At 41.3% G+C, this 19,776-nt stretch overlaps 1 protein-coding gene and 1 non-coding gene across 3 annotated transcripts in view; both read right to left on the bottom strand.

Moving 5' to 3' along the window:
- Positions 1 to 952: 952 nt before the first annotated feature.
- The window catches only part of LOC147227122 (arf-GAP with coiled-coil, ANK repeat and PH domain-containing protein 3-like), a 62,164-nt gene continuing 43,340 nt past the window's right edge, over positions 953 to 19,776 (bottom strand). Inside the window, exons 11-25 of one of the 2 annotated variants that reach the window (XM_086159799.1) lie at positions 16,242 to 16,354; positions 13,936 to 13,987; positions 13,578 to 13,678; positions 12,702 to 12,813; positions 12,416 to 12,624; positions 10,585 to 10,654; positions 9,421 to 9,515; positions 9,108 to 9,325; positions 8,353 to 8,442; positions 8,147 to 8,239; positions 7,622 to 7,848; positions 6,925 to 7,034; positions 5,840 to 5,950; positions 5,650 to 5,711; positions 953 to 2,424 (exon numbers count right to left, since the gene is read on the bottom strand). In XM_086159799.1, coding sequence (XP_086015925.1) covers positions 2,318 to 2,424; positions 5,650 to 5,711; positions 5,840 to 5,950; positions 6,925 to 7,034; positions 7,622 to 7,848; positions 8,147 to 8,239; positions 8,353 to 8,442; positions 9,108 to 9,325; positions 9,421 to 9,515; positions 10,585 to 10,654; positions 12,416 to 12,624; positions 12,702 to 12,813; positions 13,578 to 13,678; positions 13,936 to 13,987; positions 16,242 to 16,354 — 1,770 coding nt within the window. In that variant the 3' untranslated portion in view covers positions 953 to 2,317. Of the gene's footprint in view, positions 2,428 to 5,649; positions 5,712 to 5,839; positions 5,951 to 6,924; positions 7,035 to 7,621; positions 7,849 to 8,146; positions 8,240 to 8,352; positions 8,443 to 9,107; positions 9,326 to 9,420; positions 9,516 to 10,584; positions 10,655 to 12,415; positions 12,625 to 12,701; positions 12,814 to 13,577; positions 13,679 to 13,935; positions 13,988 to 16,241; positions 16,355 to 19,776 lie in introns of both variants that reach the window. The other variant, XM_086159798.1, reaches the window with a different exon arrangement.
- On the bottom strand, positions 15,693 to 15,774 carry trnal-uag (transfer RNA leucine (anticodon UAG)). The gene has a single exon. It is a non-coding gene; the product is annotated as a tRNA-Leu (tRNA).

The raw sequence follows: 19,776 nt of genomic DNA, 5'->3' as shown, positions 1-19,776 counted from the left end.
GTACGTCACGGCGTGACGTGATGATGTCACGCCGACGCAGTGGGCGGCACGTCGACGTTCGAGGTTGTGGGTGAAGTACACGGCCGCCTCTTGTTTCCCCGTTAGCTCATGTCATAGTTTTATCTCAAAATAAATTTAAAAAAAATCGGATAACAAGTGTTTGTTATGTTGTTTTGGGAACATGAAACTGGGCGAAATTAAAGTTTTATTCATTCTGTAATGCTCAAAGACACGTAATAACCAGGATAATAAAGATAATAATAATAATAATAATAAAATAGTATTACATCTATGTTATAATATATAATGGCAGCTGGAATAGCCTCCAGCACCTCTGGTTGTATATTTCTTATATCTGTTTCATTGTGTATGCTTTTCCTATGCCAGATTAATTTCCCTCTGGAATTTATAAAGTCTATCTATCTATCTATCTATCTATCTATCTATCTATCTATCTATCTATCTATCTGTCTTTCCCTCCATGTTATGTATGAGCGTTAAGTGCGGCGTTAAGTGCGTCTATCAGCTGACGTTATGTGTACTTGCTTGAAACAGTGCCACTGGTCAATGATTAAAAACAAGAAAATACAAACGAAATATAAAGAAAAGAAAATGCTCTTACTGTCAAGTATCAACAACAAAATCTTGAAAGGAACATTTATATTTCAAACATATTGTTTTGAAACCGTAAACATTTGTCCACAAAAAAAGAGTCAAAAATAAAGATGGAAAAAATTCTTGCCGCTTGATTTGAAATGATATCAAAGCAGAAATGTATGCAAAAACAATATAGCATAGCAAAAAGGCCCGTGATAACCCCCTCTGTAAATCGTTACAAGTAAACAAGGAGATAAGAACCAGTTACACTGATCCACTTTTTAAAACAAAGCTACAGTTCTCATTTTGACCACCAGGGGGCGCTGTCGAGTCAACAACAGAAAGGCAATTTTGTAAACAAAAAGACAAGGTTTATTTTGAATCCCCCCTCCCATCAGATATATTAGCATCTGTGCTCCTACAGCATGTAAACAGTAATACAAGCACTGCATCTTGTAGTGGCACCGAAAAAGTACACAGTACTGCGACTACACCAGCATAGTCGTCAAGGCAACAAAAAAAAAAAAAAAAAACAAGAGTGTCATGTTTGATGCTGCTTGTGGTAAATAAAGAAATTACCCTTTCTTTCTGTCTTTTTTTAACGGACGTTGAAAAACATAGCAGAATTGAACTTTAAATATGGAATATAACGAGAGTAAACGCGTAATGCATGCTTGGCACAAACAGGAGAGTAATGATGATAATAACAATCATAATCATTATAATAATAACAAAAAAACTTCCTTTAACGGATCCAGTTGGATGGCGATACTGAGACGGATCGTGGGTTTATAGCAGAGTAAAAAACATAACATAAACAAAAAACAAGTGCTGTTTTCTATTTTCTTTTGACCTAAAGCTCTGTCTAACTGTTCAAAAGTTTTATTTACACACCTGAGGATGAGACCTGCAGATCCTCACAAAAAAAAAGAAAAAAAAAACCTTTCTAAATGAAACCAACGGAGAACTTTCCAAAAAGGCCAGGGATTTTGTTTTCCTTTCTCTTATTTGTCGCGTAAATAAGTGAAGTCTTGTGCAACCGAGCTCACACACAGCTGTAACAAGCTCTTTGTTACTGATGAATGCAAACGTGGGGAATCTGCAATTATGGATTTATGGCTCCTTCATGAGCTTATCATCTCTGCTTATCTTGTGTGAACGAGTTAATCTTTCGGGCTAGTGATTCAGTACAAAACACCAGAAAGAGGTCGAATTGAATTATCGTCCCGTACTTTCATTGGCCCGTCGAGCAAAGGATGTTGCTAACGTGTCATGCTAACTTGTCTGTTGATAGCGAGGCAACAGATGACTATCTTGTTCCCACAAAATAACAAGTGGTTGCGCACAATATCAGTGCAATTTGTTGATTTCCCACAGGTAAATTCAGTTTAAATATCAATAACAGGCAGTTTTAATATTAAAAAAACAGATATTAGCCTGTTTACTCAGGGTAATTGTAACATTTTAACATTATTTTAATATTCATATTCTTATTTTCATTATTTTTATTCTATTCCATGCAGGACGAGTTGTTTTCTAGGCAAAGGTATCAACTTGTGCGCACAGGATAGTGATAACTATGACCATTAAAACCTTTTTTTTTTTTTTATGGCCTCCTCAAAAAAAGCAAGAAACTTTCTCTCTGGCCTCCAGGGCCTCCATTGGCAGCGACCACATTTTTCACGCATGACTCCGTCCTCCTGCCGACGCTCTCGGCCGACTACCTGAAGGAGTGCCGGAAATGGATGCTCCTTCGTTTCAGCTTCTCCGGGTCGTGGGACGCCATGTGGGAAAATTCCCGGAAGATGTCGACGTACGTGGCGTCTCCTGCTGAGGAGAGCAGGGGTGAGGAGGGGAAGGGGAAGAAGGGAGAAAGAAAAAAAAAGAAAAAGGAAGGCTGGGGGTGAAAATATTGAAAAGGGCCTCCTGCCTTGAGGAGTCAAAACTTGTTTTTTCTTTTTTTTTTGCATGGAGGCCATGAAAAAGAGCCGTGAGGGAAACTCCGGCCCCGGAAAGCCTCATGAATGGAGACGAAAAGACACCGAGAGCACCGCAGAGAACCCCCCCCGCCCCAAAGCCCATTTCACCCTCCCAAATTCTGAGCCTTTACTTTTCTGGTATCCATAGCAACGGCTGGATCGGCGGCCATAACAAAAGCAGGAGAACTCTTTTGTGTCCCGTGAGAGCTCCCAGACTCGGCTAATTAAAAAAAGGGAATGAGCATTCCTGGCCGTGGCCATGTGTGTGTGTGTGTGTGTGTGTGTTTGTGTGTGTGCATGCGCATGTGTGCCTGTGTGAACAACAGACTGAGAGATCAGCGAGTTCAGACCTCTTAGCAGACATTTTCTATGTGAGGTAGTGTGGAAATTAATAAGTGTGTAATAAGAGTTAACCAACCAGCCAATCAATCAATCAATCAATCAATCAATCAATCAACCAGTCAATCAATATCTGAGTCGTGCATCAGGTGCATGTTGAGGTGTAGAAGTTAGGTGATGTTAGAAAAAGATAAAAATGGTCTGAGTCGGCTATGCCTTGGGATTAAAATAAAATAAAATAAAATAAAATAAGATGAAAGATAAAAAGGTGTTATATTCACTATTAATTTCTACATATTTTTTATACACACACATTCAAATATTTGATTTTAGGTTTGATTTGTGATTTTTTTATTTAGTATGAACTTTTTTATTCAGCCATGCACTCAGTTGTGTAACAACATAATTTGTTTTTGTTTGATTTGTTTGTTGTTTATCTTTGGTTTTCATTCCATCAAAATATTATAATCTGACAACCAGAGTCATCTGGAAAAATAAAATAAAATAAATTGAAATAAAATAAAATAATTGGATCACGGTCTAGTAATAGAAGCAGATTATAATCTCACATTATAATCCAGACGGAATAGGGTTAGAAAGACATAAATTCTGTTAGGAGTTAAAGACGCAAGAAAGAGTTAGTTTTCATTTAGTTAGTTTTCTCTTTTTTTTTTTATTTTCAGCAGTATTTCAGACACGTTGGAGGGGGTTAAAAGACGGACAACAAATCCAAACAAAGGTGTCAATATTCACACAGAATCGCAGAATATCCAAAAGACACGGCACAGGAAACACTCAGAGACGGAAAAATACATTTATAAAACAAAAAGCATGTTAGAAGCAAGCAGTTAAGGTGTTAGTTTATTTACACAACAGTCATACCGGTACGTGCCGCAACTGGGCGGCTTTTTCTTCCCATCTGATCTTTTAAATTAAGATCAATGATCTAATCTGACTCTTTGTCCTTGGTTTATCAGCAACCGTCTTCTCAAAGAAGCAAAAGTGCTTTTGTTTTTTTTCTGTTCCGCAACTAATACATATAATAAACGTGTATCACATAAGAATAAACAAATCGGGGTCGGCATTTTTGAAATGTTCGTCATAAACCACCGTTAGGGACGGAGTTTGATTTGAGCCTTTGTACAACAAAACACAAATATTATTTTAAACTGATCAATTAAGTGATCAAAAGTTCAGCAAATTAAAAAATAGGCTATAGGTTTGTGACCCCCCCCCGACACTGGAGAGCACCGTTTCTCTCAGGTCTTGATGTGCCGCTGATCCTGAGGCATTCACAATGAAAATATAGATTTGTAATTGTCTTTTCCGCTGGGAACTATAGTATACTATAGTTCTAGTTATTTGCTAGTTTGACGCCATAAATTTTTTTTTTTTAATCATGGCGTCGACAGGTGAAACGAGTTACATTTATTATTCTGCGGAAAAAAAGGAATAAGTAAAATTGAAGACAGCGAGCCTCCTGGTGGCCACAGGCAGAAACACGCATTAACTCAGAACACACGAAGTTGAGAAAAAAAATTCTCAACTGGAATATATTTTAAAAAATAACCTCAAAATACAAAAAAATATTCTAAATAAAATAAATAATTTCATAGACTTCCTGAAAAAAAAGTGATGAGAAAATGTCTGGAAATTAGGAATACGCAAACAAACATTAAAATAAATTAAATGTTAAAAAAAAAACAATGTTGATATTTGAAGTCTAAGAAAAATCTAATTTGATTCACGAGGAGGGGGTGTGGGTTAAAAATGCGATTATTTTTAAAACGCGATGTTTAAGTTCAAACTGTGGTTCGTCATAAATATTCTTTTCTCTCCATTTTTTTTTTTTAATCAAATGGCTGGAAGACAGCAGCTGGCTGACGTTAACAGCACCCAGCAATACTAGTACGATTAGAAAAAGCCATATATTCACATACAACGGGTACAAAAGTAAACACATGTTTGCTTGTTTGTTTGTATTTTTTAAGGGGGGGGGGGCTGGCCACCCATGCACAGGAGTTAAATCTAGCATGATTGTGCGACACGTCATTTCACCATCAACACATTACAATGAACGTACGAATGGCCTCTGTACAGTGACACGGTTCCTTAGAGTGCAATTTGTAAAAAAAAAAAAAAAAAAAAAGCAGTCCTTGTAGTGCAGTGTCACTCCAAGCTATTACATATATATAATTTATATATGTATATATATATATTATATATGATAAATATTCCCAAAACCGCAGAGCTGGGGCTTGCAGGGACATGAAAAAGTCTGACCCGGTTTTAAAAAAATAACCATCTGCACCGTCGTCACGGGAGGGAGGGTTACGAAAAAGTACAGGTCATGAACAAAAAAACCCGGTTCGGCCCAGAAGTGAACTTTACAAAAACGAGGGTTAACGCTCGAAGAGTAAAGCGGGCGCGGGGGAAAGTGCATCGTATTGTGGAGGCGCGAGAAAAACAGTTCTGCGGGTCCCTGAACGCACCGCGGGCTTCGCACCTTCCGAGCGTCGCCCGGGATTTTGCCCCCCTCCCCTCGAGTCGAGTAAGATCCTGAGAGGATTTCCTGGATATTTACGATGCTGGTCAGGTGACCCACCCCCCCACCCCACCTCCGACCCCTGACCCCTGACCCTTGACCCCTAGAACTCTGCTATGTTGAGGCAAATGAACTCCTGAATGCACTTCCTGTACTGCTGCTCGGTTGGGCTGCTGGCGGGGTATTGACCTGGCTGGCCGAAGGGTCCCTCCGACTCCCGCATCTCTTCGTTCATCCTGGCCAGACGTAGCCTGATGAGTGTGCAAACACACACACACACACACACACGCGCACACACACACACACACACACACGGGAAGGTTAGTAACAGTGTGGTGGTGGTGGTGGTGGCGTCAGGGAGGCGTGAAAGTGAACGTACAGCGTGACGATGTCGGCGTTGGCTTGTTGCACGGCGATGCTCAGCGGATCCTGGCCGTCCTCGTCCCCGTCGTTCTGAGTGGCCCCTCGTTTGAGGAACAAACACACTTGCCTACGGGCGCAAAGGGAGAGCTGTCCGTCAACACACGCGTGAAAACAATCACGGAAAACAGTGATTCTCCTGTCCAACTTCACCTGTCGGTCCTGATTCCTGCTAGATAGCTTAGCACACTGAATGGCAGCCTATGGTAAGTGTTAGCCTAGCTCTGTCTCACACACACAAACACACACACTTATTGAAAAGTTCAGGCAGTCCGCCACATTCATATGTGTACAGGTATAATATATTAGATTGTGATTTGTTATAGCACAATAATAACACTGTGGGGATTATTATTACAACACAGTGATTACACTATGATGATTAATAATAATACAACAATTAAGCTAAATTGTGATTTGTTATAACGGAAATTAACTGTGATGTTATTATTATACAGTAATTACACAGTGATGACACATTTCAATACAGTAATTACACTGTACTATGATTTATGATAACGTAGCAGTTACACTATAATGATTATTATCATACAGAAATTACACTATGATGACTAATTATAATACAGCAATTAAGCTGTAATATGATTTGTTATAACAAAGTATTAACTCTTTGATTAGTTATAGTATTCTTATTATTATATAGTTATTACACTGTATTATAATTTGTTATAACATAGTAATTACAATGTGATGATATTAGTACATAGAACATGATGATGACTGTGTGAATTACACTGTAATGATGATTATACAACAATCACAACGACTCACTTTAATCCAGTAATCCAGTATTCTAATCTAGCATTATGCTTTTATTTATTTAAGGGCAAAAAGAACCATGACCAGTTTTCGGGCCTTAGAGCGTTCTTTTGGTGATAGGATTTTCACTTGAAATGATTGGATCAATATTATATCAGATTACAAAATAAAAATTATTTCTTACTCAAAAATTAAGTGTGTCCTTGACCCTCAGTGTGAGTCAGGCGGTGGCGGGCGCGCCAGATGTCGGCGATGTGGACTCACCCGGTGTGACCCAGATAGGTGGCGTGGTGGAGCGGCCCTCGCCCTCGGGCGTCCGTCTGGTTCACGTCAGCCGCGTTCTGGAGCAGGAACTCGCAGGCGATCAACGACCCCTGCAGGAGAAGAGCGACACCCGGCATGATGAGGATGGATGGAGGGATGAAACAGATAACAAAAAAAAACAACAGAAAACAAACAAAAAAAATTTCCCAGTGCACGAAAAATTGGTATCTCACACACACACGCACGCACACACACACACACACACACACACACACACACACATATGCATTCACTCACATATATTCAGCATAGCATTATATTAAAGATGTTTAAAATTAATCTCAAGAAACATCCTGAAAGCCAATCAGTAACCCCCTTTGAAATATAAATAAATGAATTAAAATAAATAAAATCTCAAATATGAAACATATATTTTTGGCTTATTTTCATGCAAATTTGTTACTTAATTTTATGCAAGTTTGTTTTTTTTTTAGTTTTTTTGGTAATATTATAAAAAAACAGCTATGTAACCTCACGAGCCATGTGCAGATTCAGCAAAAAAAAAAAATACTGTTATCAACTGGAAGTTTTCAAAAAAACAAACAAAAAAACATTTTTGTGATTTTCATAAAATTTTTTTTTTTCGACAAAACAGTTCCAAAAAAATATTTTTTTGACGATGCTCCCCCCCACTCACCCCGATCACCGCCTGGATCAGCGGCGTCTTCCCTTCGTCCTCCTCGCTGACCAGATTGACGTCGGCGCCATGGGCGAGCGCCTCGGCCATGACGGGCAAGTTGCGGGCCCTGGAGGCCCTGTAGAGCAGCGCTCCAGGATGAAGGTCCCTCAGGTCCTCCAGGTCCGACGCCTCAGGCTCGGCCTCCAGCTCCGCTTCCCCGCTGGAGTCCTCCGACGCCTCGCACTCTGAGGACACAGTTGAAATAGTATTTAACACTTTATTACTATGTAATTACCTCTATACCTTTTCTGAGCACTTATTTGTAATATCTTACTCAAATTTAATTATCTAAAATGAATTATTGGGTCATATTTATCTTGGTTTTTTTCACTACATCCCTGATAACTTATCTCTAATTCATGGCCATTTCATGCTTTTTTTTTTTTTGAAATATGCAAATAATTATCACCCTTTTTTTTTCCAGAACAAACACATTATTTTTGACTTATTGACTTGATTTGGTGCCGTGATGATGCGACCCACCCTCCTCGGTCACGCTGTTGACCACCGAGCCGAATACAAGGATGTCGGTGCTGCCGTCGGTGCTTCCCCCGAGCCCGCTGTCGCTGCTGAGGCCTGCCGGAACAGGAGACGCCGCATTAGGGACACGTTAGTTGCCGGCCGCGGGTTGTTTTTTTTTTTTTTCAGCGTCCGGCCGCTCGCAACCACCATCGTCCGGGGCGACTTACTCCGAGGTCCGGATCCGGTGTCAAAGTAGGAGAAGAGGGAGTCCAGCTCATCGGGACAGAACAGGGACTCTCGTCTGAATTTGGCAGCGGCTGGTAGAGAGAAAATAAACAGGAAAGTCTAAAATAATGTGATGACACTGGTTACTGACACTGGTGAATTAACTGTCACTTGACCCTGGAAAATGTTTTTAAATCATGAAATCGGTCCCAATTATAAACAAACCTCAGGAGGAAAATTTTAACATTCCACCTAAATCAGGGACGACCTTTCAAAATAAAGGCACAAAGTGATTCATGCAATAATCAATAAAGATATTTAGTAAATAATCAGGATCCCAAGTGCGATTAAGGCATTTGGGTTTTAGTTTTGGACATAAAAACTTCGTTTTTAAATTATTAATAATAATGTAATAACAGGTAATTAATGTAACAACAATGTATCAGAGCCGTTTGCTTATAATCAAATATTATAGGTAATAAACATATAATTAAGGTGAGAATTGTATCTATTACATATAGTGTATAATTGAAAATATTGTAAAAATGTAAAATATAAATTAAATAGATATTGGTGAGCATATATGAACTTTTAGATAGAATAGATAAAATCAAAAAGTAAAAAAAACAAAACAATATATGACCTAAAAAAAAAAAAGACATATAAACATGTGGGGAAAAAAAAATGTAAAAGAAAAAAATGACAAGTTCATTTTATTTTGAGGTCATTAGAGGCGACGCCATCCAGGAGGAAGTACCCGAGGAGAGCGCAGAGGGCGAGTTGCTGCCGGGCTCCCGCCGGTACCTCCGCCGCGTCTTGTGCGCAGCGGTGGCACTGTTGTGTCTCCGGCACTTTTTCACGCTCCAGCGCCGCTCCGACTTCCTCTCGCCGTTGACGAGGACCACGGCGCTCCCCAGCTTCTTCAGGAACTTCTTCTCCACGTACTTGGCTCGGATCCACGCCTCCTTCTCCTGCCTGTGAGGGAGGAAGGTGGGGTCGGGTGACCGAGGAACCGGCAGCGAGGGAAGGAAGGCGGGAGGAGGAAAAGCGTGAAGTTCTTCATCTCCTACCTGGAACTGGACGGCAGCGGCTTCTTCACGCCCTGCTCCTGGCAGGAACCCTCGTAGATGCGGTTGATGACGCCGTTTCCGAGTTCACACATCAGCTGTGGGAGGCAGACGAACATTGATCGGTCATCGATCGGCCCACCAGGACCTTCCCAATGACAGCCTTTGACACATTTGATTTTTTTAAAGAAGCTTCTAATAATACCCACCTCTTGTACTGTACACCCGCTCAAGGATTTTCTTTTTTCTCTTTATATTTTAGTATTTTGTTTTCTATTGTTTGTATATAACATTTTTATTTATCTCCTTTATTTGCATATTTTTTCTGCAATTGCTCTTTGCACATTTTTCTACCCTGTAAGGTTGTGTGACAATTGAGTTTTATTTTGATATTGAATGTGCAATAATTCCTATCACACATGTCAAATGCTAATATAGTGCAATAACCCCAAACAATATATTCACTTGTTTCAGTATTTATTTTTTTAAAGATTTTTTTATATCTTTTATATATGATGACATTTTCTTCTCCTGTACCCGCTGAATAGAAAATAAGCAATTTCACCTTTGGGATCAATAAAGGAACTACTTTTTTTCAGCAAAATAAACCATTTTGGTCAGTTTTTAAAATAAACTGTCACTGAAAACAATAATAATGATCACAATAATAACAATAATAACAACAATACTACTACTACTGCTACTACCACTATACTACTCTGACTACTACTACTACTACTAATAAAAATGATAATAATAATAATAATGATGACATCCATCCATTATCTACCGCTGAACTCAGGGTCGCAAATAACAATAACAACAACAATTACAATAATACTGCAACTACTACAACTACTATCAATAATATTGAGAAAATTAATGATGATGATGATGATATCCATCGATTATCTACCGCTCAGGCTTAAAAACAATAATTATATTATAATATAATACAATATATATTATATATATTATAATAAAATATATATATTCTATAATATATAATATAATATAATATAATATAATATAATATAATATAATATAATATAATATTGTATTATATTATATTATATTATAGAATATATATATTTTATTATATTATATCACATTATATTATATTATTAATGATAATGATAATTATAATAATTATAATAATAGCATTACCTTTAACAGCTCAGGTTCCCAGGAGTCCAGAGTGAGCGAGCGAACCTTGGAACAGTGAACCCCCAGGCTCCTGCGAGAGAATAACATTTCAAAATAAAAGCCTCTTTCTGGCCATTTTGGCATCAGATCTCCTGATGGGGAGAAGACGAGGGCAAAACAAGCAGTTTCTAAGGTCATGCAAATCAGCCGTGGGTTCCAGCATTGTCTCCAGGCAATGAAGAAGCATTTAAAAAAAAAAAACAGTGACAAAACAAAAAGCGGTATCACCCCCTGCATCAGTTATGGAAGCAGTGACCAGCTGACAGGAAGAGGTAGATGGGGGGGGTTATATAAATGCCACTCCGGCATGTGACATAAGCGATCGATTGCAAATATCCGATCGGCCCTGGACAAGCCATGAGTTTCAGACTCTTTTTTTTTCCTTTCTTTCCCTAATTCAATTATTGTAGTTAGAAAACCTTGTTGTTTTAGCTCACATTCTGCGGTAAGACAGAGAGAATAATATTATTGAATGAAATTTAAATAAATAATAACATAATCATCTCTGACACTTGTAGCTTTGAATGACTCAAATCCTCAAATAGAGTTTTTTCTGTTTCTTTACCCTGTCAGTGAGATCGGTGACCGATGATGTCACTTTTCTTTGTGTGTGTGTGTAAATGTGTGTGTGTGTGTGCAGAGGGTGTCAGGCATGACATCATGGATTAGAGTTGTGAAGGGGCTTTATCCTAATGACCTTCCTCTCAATGAAAACACTCAGTGAAGCCTGATCCAATAAGCCACACACTGAGCTTTAAGCCCATCGACAGCCTGTGTGTGCACGTGTGTGTGTGTGTGCGACACACATTCAGACATATCGTCGACCAATTCCAGGAACCGAACCAATCGGATGCCCGCTTTTGCAACAATAGCTATTTTTCTGCATGTTAATGTAAGAGAAGTGACGACATCCTTTTACGACTGTCTGCAGGAAATAGTTAATTAGCCCCATCTCCCCCTGACACCATTGTGGATAACGTAGTGTTTATCTGTTAGCATGTAAAACACTGTTATGGAGGAAAATGAGTGCCCACGGTGTCTGCCATCATCCTGAGACAGTTTTTAAAACGGTCCTATAAACTTAATCTGACCACAGGTTTAAATAGAATGAAGACAGTAAACCTGGATTTACCCGGAGGCTATACAATATTTCCACTGTGTTTTTTTTCCTCATAAAGCCCATTTATTGTGTCAATTGTCTCTTGGATATCCACCCGAGAACTACTGGGAAACAGGTAGAGGATCATAAAATATGTATATATCATTATAAAAGCAATCAGAATAAAACTGTATAGCGTTGTCAGTTAAACTGGTGTTTTTATGAAACACAAAGGATTAATAGAAATACAAATCCAGTTCTGGTAGACGTAAGCAAAAAGAGCAAGTAAAGCAAGTAAAAAAAAAAGCTAAAAAAAGTTTAGTCAAAAATGGTTTGGCTCGATAGCCTACTAACGCTAATGGCTAAGCTAATGTGGCCAGAGTCTGGATAAACAACTCTGGATTGGACTTTAGAAATGTAAGATTAAACATAATCTAATATTCAAAGTGATATAATTTAATGAAATATAACACCGTTGTTATCCTACTTAATATGACTACTACTACTACGGTTATTGTTTTTCCAAAAATTACATTATATTTCCTGTGTGCTGTGCAGACCCTAGCAACAGTAACCGCAGGGGGCGGGGCCTATTAAAGGGGGATCCAAATCTCTACTTGGAGTGTATGATTTGTCCACTAGGGGGCTCGGTGAGCTCAGAGTCCGGTGTGGGGTCGTGGAGTTGGAACGGACCTGTGGATGCCGGAGCATTCTATGCACAGCAGGACGCCCAGGTTAATGGAGGCCCAGCGCGGCTCCGCCTGCCCGCAGTCGCAACAGTGCTCGTTCCCGGGCAGGGACTGGATCCGCTGCAGGACGGTCTCGCCCCGGGTGCTGCGCTCCCGCGGCTCGCTGGCCGAGTCGATGCTGCTGGTAGATGGGGACGCCGTCCGATCCAGGTGCTGTGGGGGAGAAGCCACGTCAAATAAAGCGCAAAATCCAAAAACGTCCGCCGTGCAAAGAGCTTCGGAAAACCGACCTCGATGTAAAAGGCGTCCGGGCTCTCCCTGTAGGCCGAGGCGATGCTAGCCTGAACCGCCTGGATCCAGGCTTGACGCAGTTTCTCAGATTCCGCCTGCAACATGCAGCTCCTGGGAAGACGCCCCCCCCCCCGCCAATCCAGTTAACTTACTTCAAACTCCTCCTACTGCCTTTGAGCTTGTTCCCCTGAGTTCACTTGGCTAAAATGCTGAACCCAAGTTTCATGGTGGCGTCCGCAGAGAGATGTTCGCGGGTACATCTTCTCAGGACGGCAGGACATTTACCTATTAGCCACCTGCTAACGGTGAGCTGCAGGTGCAAAATCTTGCTGTTAGCAAGGAAATCCATTAGTAGGAGGTTTTGTTTACGTTAGCAGAAAACCGTTTGGACTCCAGGATACCCCGAAGGCACAGGAAAAGGGAAAATCAGGCTCATTTTTTGGATGAAAATTGACATTTAGCGCAAAAAGACTGTTTCTCTGTAATTTAAATGAACCCTGATTGTACTGATAAGAATAAGAATAAAAATAAGAACAACTTTATTCATCCCAAAGGAAATCATTGTGCCAGAGTTTCAAGTAAAATATAACAATAATAGATAATAGTAGGAAGGAGAGAGACTAAGAAATACAAATAAAATATAAAGTGTCAACGTTAAAGTGTTGTGAGGTCTTAAATTTAAGCGAAAACAAGAAATAACGAATGGAGCAACATCTCTTGTTTTGGTAAATTCTTAACTAAATTGTTACTAAAGCAAGAAGAAGTAAATAAAAAAAATAGCAGAAAATTTAGGAAAAAGAGACAATAAGGTGAGGAGAAATTCTAGCAGCTTAACCCAAGTGACCGGGGTGATGGCGGCAGCGGCGGCGTCTTACTTGGACGGCGAGACGACCTCGAAGCAGAACCTCCTCTCGATGTCCTCGCAGGGTTTGACCGAGCACAGCCGGAGGTCTTCCACCACGACGGTGAGAGAATCCTGCACACACACAAACACACACACACACAGAAATAAACAAACCCGGCAGTTGACCAACTCGCAACGCAATGCAGATGGGAGTGAGATATCGACACACATCACTGGCGAGCGAAGGTTACGGTATGTGACCCATGACTGGATTGAATCCTCCGTTGGCGGGGATGGGTTTTCGCCGCGGCCCTATCACGCTAACCATTAAGCTGCCTCTCAAGGCGCACTTAACCTCCTGGAACCCCCCCTCGCCCTGGGGGACTTACCTTCAGCTTCTTCTGATAGACCAGCTGACTGTTCTGGATGGAGAACCACCGCCTGGGGAGGCAGAGAGAAGGAGAGAGATGAATAAAACATGTGTTTTTGATGGACATCCAGAGGTGGAGGAGGGCTAAAAACAAATCATTGCACTGAAAGGGGTTTCCCTTCAACAACCTGACCCACTGAGAAGAATTCGCTGAGGCTGCAGCACTGCTGGGGAAACATTATAAGCAAACAGTATGTAATAAGCATTTATTACCGTGTAATAAGACCCTAATCTGGCCTAATCTGATGTTGACACTATAATCGGATAGAGACTTGCCAGTCAGATATGAAAGTGAGCTTCCGCGTCATACAGCTGAACGCAGATTAGAACCATCGCACAAGATCGTGGAGTAAAAATTTACAGAATCACAAAACTGGAAGCACAGTTCAAGTTAGCTTGCTTGGAGGAAGCTTAGCATCACCGCTAGCTCAAACAGGAGTGCTAATGCTAAGAGGACTAATCAAAGAATCAAGTAGTTTTAACAAACCCTTCATCACACACTTATTCACAGGAAAAATTGAGGAAGCCTTTAATACACATTTACAAACCGTTCATTTCTTACAAGGGTAGAATAACACCGATGCTACGGAAATTTGTTTCTCCGCCAATTCTCAAACAAGCGGCCCCGCACACAACCAACCTGGTCGCCACATTTAAATACATCCGCCCAGGTGCGTTCCTGAGACTGGCTTTTAATGTCAGAGGCAGCGCCGCGCCGAACCGATTGACGGCGTGTTGGACGCTGTGAAATGTGTTTGGTCGCAGCGCTGCAAGGTTTGAAAACTCTGCTGTGTTTTCCCACGGACGCGGCGGAGGAAAATATAAGCACGACATTTGCGTACAGCTGGAACTACCACCAACATTATTCACATCATGGGAAAATCTGGTTATTTAAAGGAACGAGGTTGTCTTTCACCACCCCACTGCATGAGCGTCTTAATATAATATTCATCAAATATATTGTATGTAATATATTGATATATCATTCATCTAATATGTATCATCACATTCTGCATTAATGTAATGCTCGTAAGTGAAAAGGCCCAACATCTGATGACAAACATAATTTAAATTGTTGTTGCCGTTCAAACTATGCTTATCGTTGTTTTTTTCCTTTTCCAGATAGACAGATATATCAATATACAGTATATAGATTTATATATATATATATATATATATAGTTAATTGTTCATTTCTTTATGATCGAAAAAATCGGACATATAAATAAATGAAAGAATTAGCAAGAAACCTGAAAAAAATTGTTGGAAAATGAGCTGAAATTTGCTTAATTTCAGAAACTAAAGAAAAGGTAATTCAGAGGGAGTTGAGATTTGTTTTATTTCAGTGGCAAAAAAAAAACCTCATTGAGAGTGAGTTTGAATTCTCTTTATAAACAAAGGTCATATTATATTTCATTTCTGTGCCTGCTTTTATTTTGAAAGGAAAGAGATGTGATTGGACAAGAAATATCAAAGGAGGAGTGGCTCTTTGCCTTTCTTTTTTTCCGATCCAGAATATAAACTGGATTTTCGGACCCAGGAGAAGCTGGACATTTTTCAGCGCTGCCGCTAATAATTCATAATATAAATTAATTTAAACTTTACCCATCATGAGCCCTTGGCTACCGTCTATCAGCACCAGGGGAGCAGTAGGGCATTGAGTGTCTTGTTGAACAAGACTTTAGGAGGGAAATGGACAATGAGGATATAAGAGGACCGGAAGTAGTGGGATTCAAACCCACGCCATCAACATTACTGGAGCCTAAATCCAGCGCCTTACACCACTCGGCCACACTACCACCCAAAAACAAAAGTGCTTCTTTGATTTAATTCAGCTACGGAAACCAAACATTCCAACGCTTGGCGGTGAGGAAACAAACGTCTTTTACCGGATAAAACCCAGCTCAATGCGGGCCGCCTTCTCCAACAACCGTTTTTTGGGGCAGATCGACAGGGAGCGAGAGATCAGGGGGAGGTGGTGTGTGAGGGCCGGGGGGGCAGGCACTAATGATGTCATACTAATAGCAGTAGCGCTAACAGCTACATGCTAATAGCTGAAATGATACATATGAAATATGCACAAAAATGGTGGACAGGAGATGATACGGGGTTACCGTGAAGGGACAGGAATGCAGAATGACAGAAGTGCATCATGGGATACCCCTCAGCAGAGTAAGCCTACGGCAGCATAACAAGGGGCTAGCCTAGCGCTAACGGTAAGCTTTCTCGTAAAAGCTTGTCAGGATTAGAAGATACTTCCACCCACCGGTTCCAGGTTTTGAAGGCATTGCTGGCCCTCTTGAACAGGTAGCCCTCCATCACCACGCCGTTGGGAGCGTCCACATTGAACTCCGCCTTGGAGTCGTCGTAGGAGAAGTCCTGCGGGAGAAAAGAGGTGCACACGTCGTTTTGACCGCCTGCCGGTGGAACAGGAAGGGAAAAAAATCTCCACTCGCTTGCGAGGAGCCGGGCGCGTTGCGCATATACCGCACGCATCTCCTTCCACGGAGCGAACACGCCGTCGTCATCAATGCGACAGAGTGGAAACCGTCTGCGCGGATGCTGCGTAGCTTCCTCCGGCGCGGTGTTTCATAACTCCACAGATGCTGTCGTGACGCAGACGATTACATAAACACAACGTGATTCCGGCGCGAATTAGCCGCCGACCTTTACACGACCTACGCACGACACCCAGCGCTCTAACACCACCTGACGTTTCGGTTTCACGCGGCGTGTTGTTGAAACGCGTGGGGTTTAACGAAGCACGATTGCCGTTTGTCCATCGGCGTTGGGACTTTTCATGCTGACGGAGAGTCGCGCTCGTTTCCCACGGGCACGCCGAGTTTTTTTCCTGTTTTGTTTTTTTCGGGAAATAGCATGATTAGCAAAAAAGCAGAGAAAATGAACTTATCCGGAATTGAATTAAAGAGTTTCTGAGTCAGTTGCGGTCGCATGCTTGCAAGAACATGAGACCAAGCCAAGGACGTATGAAAGAGCGGCCCCGGGTGACCCGAATTAAATCATCTGGGATGTTTCGTAACTGCAGGACTGCAGATTCACTCGTACAACGGCTCGCTGTTCTCCGCACATCAGCCTTACTGGTGTGCTAACGTGGAACATTAAAAAAAAAAAAAGTTCACACATGTGGTGTTGGTTATGGGATTTACTGTGCCAGTTAACGCGACAGGAACCAAGTCGGCGCAGTGAAACCGATTTGCAACGCAGCTCTTGGAACAACCCGCGTTTGACTCGGCGGCCGATGAATAAAAGATCCTCAACTTGAGAAATCCTTAAAAAAATATAGAATAACTTGCTAAACCATGACGATAATTCTGAAAAGTTTACTGAAAACCACTTCCCTCCTAAGCGTGACTTACAACCTTTCACTGGCTGCATGTTCTTGCTCTACTTCTACCTCCCTCCAAACTGATGGCCAGCATCGCACAAAATGCTCTGAACTTTTTTTTTTCCCCCCTGAAATGGTTTGTATCTGATGTACAAAAAAACAACAATTTTATTATCCTCTTGAAACGTGGAGCACCACAGGGCACGGTCTTGGCGCGTCCTCGGTTCAGCCTTGCCTTTAGGGCGAATAATCTGGTGTCATGGTTTGAATGTTTGAGAAATGCTAGAGACGAGAAGAACAACTTCCAGAAAAAAACAGATGGTCCAGCACAGAAGAGCCACCTCTTCAGGTCAGGACTCCGTAGTCCACCTAAATGGTATCCACTTATATATAGTGCTTTAAGAGTGGGAACAGACAGGAATCGAACCCCAATCTCTAGATTTGGGGGATACTTGCACAACAGACTGAGCCACAGCCACCTGCGTAGGACAACGGCTAAACAATCTAAAGGACAACGGACTTTCACTGAACGGTGGAGATGGCCTACGATACAAACTTTCACAAGCATACAAGTCCGGACTGGTGAACATGCACCTGCCTGCAGATCCATCTGCTCCCTACGACTCACCTGGAGAGGTCAATGACCCTCCCACCAGACCCCGGTTGACTTCTTCTGTTTCCCAATAATCCTCACAGTTGCCTCACGATCCCCTTTCCAAGTACCGCCTCAGGTGACCCACCCGGTCCTAACCCACCCGGTGACATGGGCATTAACATGACGGTGCAAACATTAGCGTAACAACCCCCGTTCAACTAAGTGTGACCATACGACGAATCTTCATCACGAAACACCAAAAGCATTTATTACTACGTAATAAGCATAAAATTGGACTTTTCCCATGAGCCAGGGGCTGGTGAGACTGAGCGGCGAGCAGCTTGATGCATCGGGTGAAACCAAAATGGAATTATCAGAGGCAAAAAAGGTCACATGACAAACATTCAGGGAATATTCGTAAGATAAGCCTATAAACAGTTACAAAAATGGGGTCACTTCTAAATATATCAATGGCTGGAATGCAAAACCTCCTATCTGAAAAAAAACACTTTTTTCAGGAAATGAAAAAAACGTATCATTTGATTATAGTATGGTCTTTGTTAAAGATATTCAAGAATATTCGATTGTTCACAGACTATATTTCTATGTTATAATCTAAAAATACATAGCATGTATTTTACCGCTGACAATGCAGATGAGTGTTTTTTTTCCTAATTTTTTCTGCTTCCTTGTGCACATGGGAGTTTTGTCATGTGACATTTATGTCAAAAGAAAGGGCAGAATTATCTTGCAGATAGATTGAAAATGTGGAGCCATCTCACCGTTCAATGCAAAAACCCAAAATCGAAAATTTTGCAGATAGGTAGTTTTGCATTCCAGCCATCGATATATATGTATAGAAATACATATTTATACCTGTATATAGATATTTACACACATGTGCATATACACACACATATAGGCCTATATATACTTTGTATAAACATATAGACACATTATAAATATACACCTTTTTATAATGTATTTGCAAGTAAAAGTAACTTACATTGTCAGTTTCACATTTATATCATAAAAATACCTTTATCAGACGGATGAGACTTTGCAAAATCCCACCCCTGAGCTCCAGTATTCTGGTCATGACTGAGCCATTTCCACGGAGACCGAGGACTCGTTGTGTCAAGAAATAAAAGAAATCAAAGTACTCATATTGAATTTAAAAGCGGATTTTTAAAAAAAAGAGAAGAAAACACGAAAACCGCAGGAGGGGACCACCCACCGAAGTTCTGTCCCAGCGGCCGAAGATCTTCATCTCCAGACATTTGAAGTTTTCCCATAGCATCGCGAAAAGATAGAAAAAAAACGTCAACGTCTAAACGGGTAAGAGAAAACACACGTCCCCGCGCTCTTCATTCTCCGTTCCAGCATGTGACATGTGCATCCACGGCCCGCCACCTGCCGGATTAGCTCAGATTAGCATACAGCTGCCGACGTGAGCGAGCGGCGAGCTGACCGCGGACTCACTGGAGCCGCTACTGACCTTAAGATTTTTACGGCCTGCCAGAGAAACACCTCCTCAACAGAGGGAGGAGGAGGAGCTGAGGTTATTCAGCCCTGGAGGGAATCAATCCCGTGGCCCAGAAAAACAAACAACACTGAACGCCTCATCTGTCGGGGGCTGATGGCAGGCGCTCGGGTCGGAGCCAGACGGTGAGCGGCGTTTGCGCGTTTACGCGTCACGGCAAATTTGATCCCCGTGTCGACGTCCGGCAGGGAGGGGGTTGATAAACCCCCCCACCCCAAAGGACCTGAGAGTGCTTAGCTTTTGATCGATTAAGTTTGATCAGGCGATCGTATTTGTGACAAGGGAGCGTTTTTCCCCTTTTTCTCTACCGCCCCGAT

This window comes from Fistularia commersonii, chromosome 14 (assembly GCF_037954325.1).
Source record: "Fistularia commersonii isolate RoL2024-O1a breed Wild chromosome 14, RoL_Fcom_v1.0, whole genome shotgun sequence".
Classification (NCBI taxonomy): Eukaryota; Metazoa; Chordata; class Actinopteri; order Syngnathiformes; family Fistulariidae; genus Fistularia; species Fistularia commersonii.
This window is presented reverse-complemented; position numbering and strand designations above follow the sequence as displayed.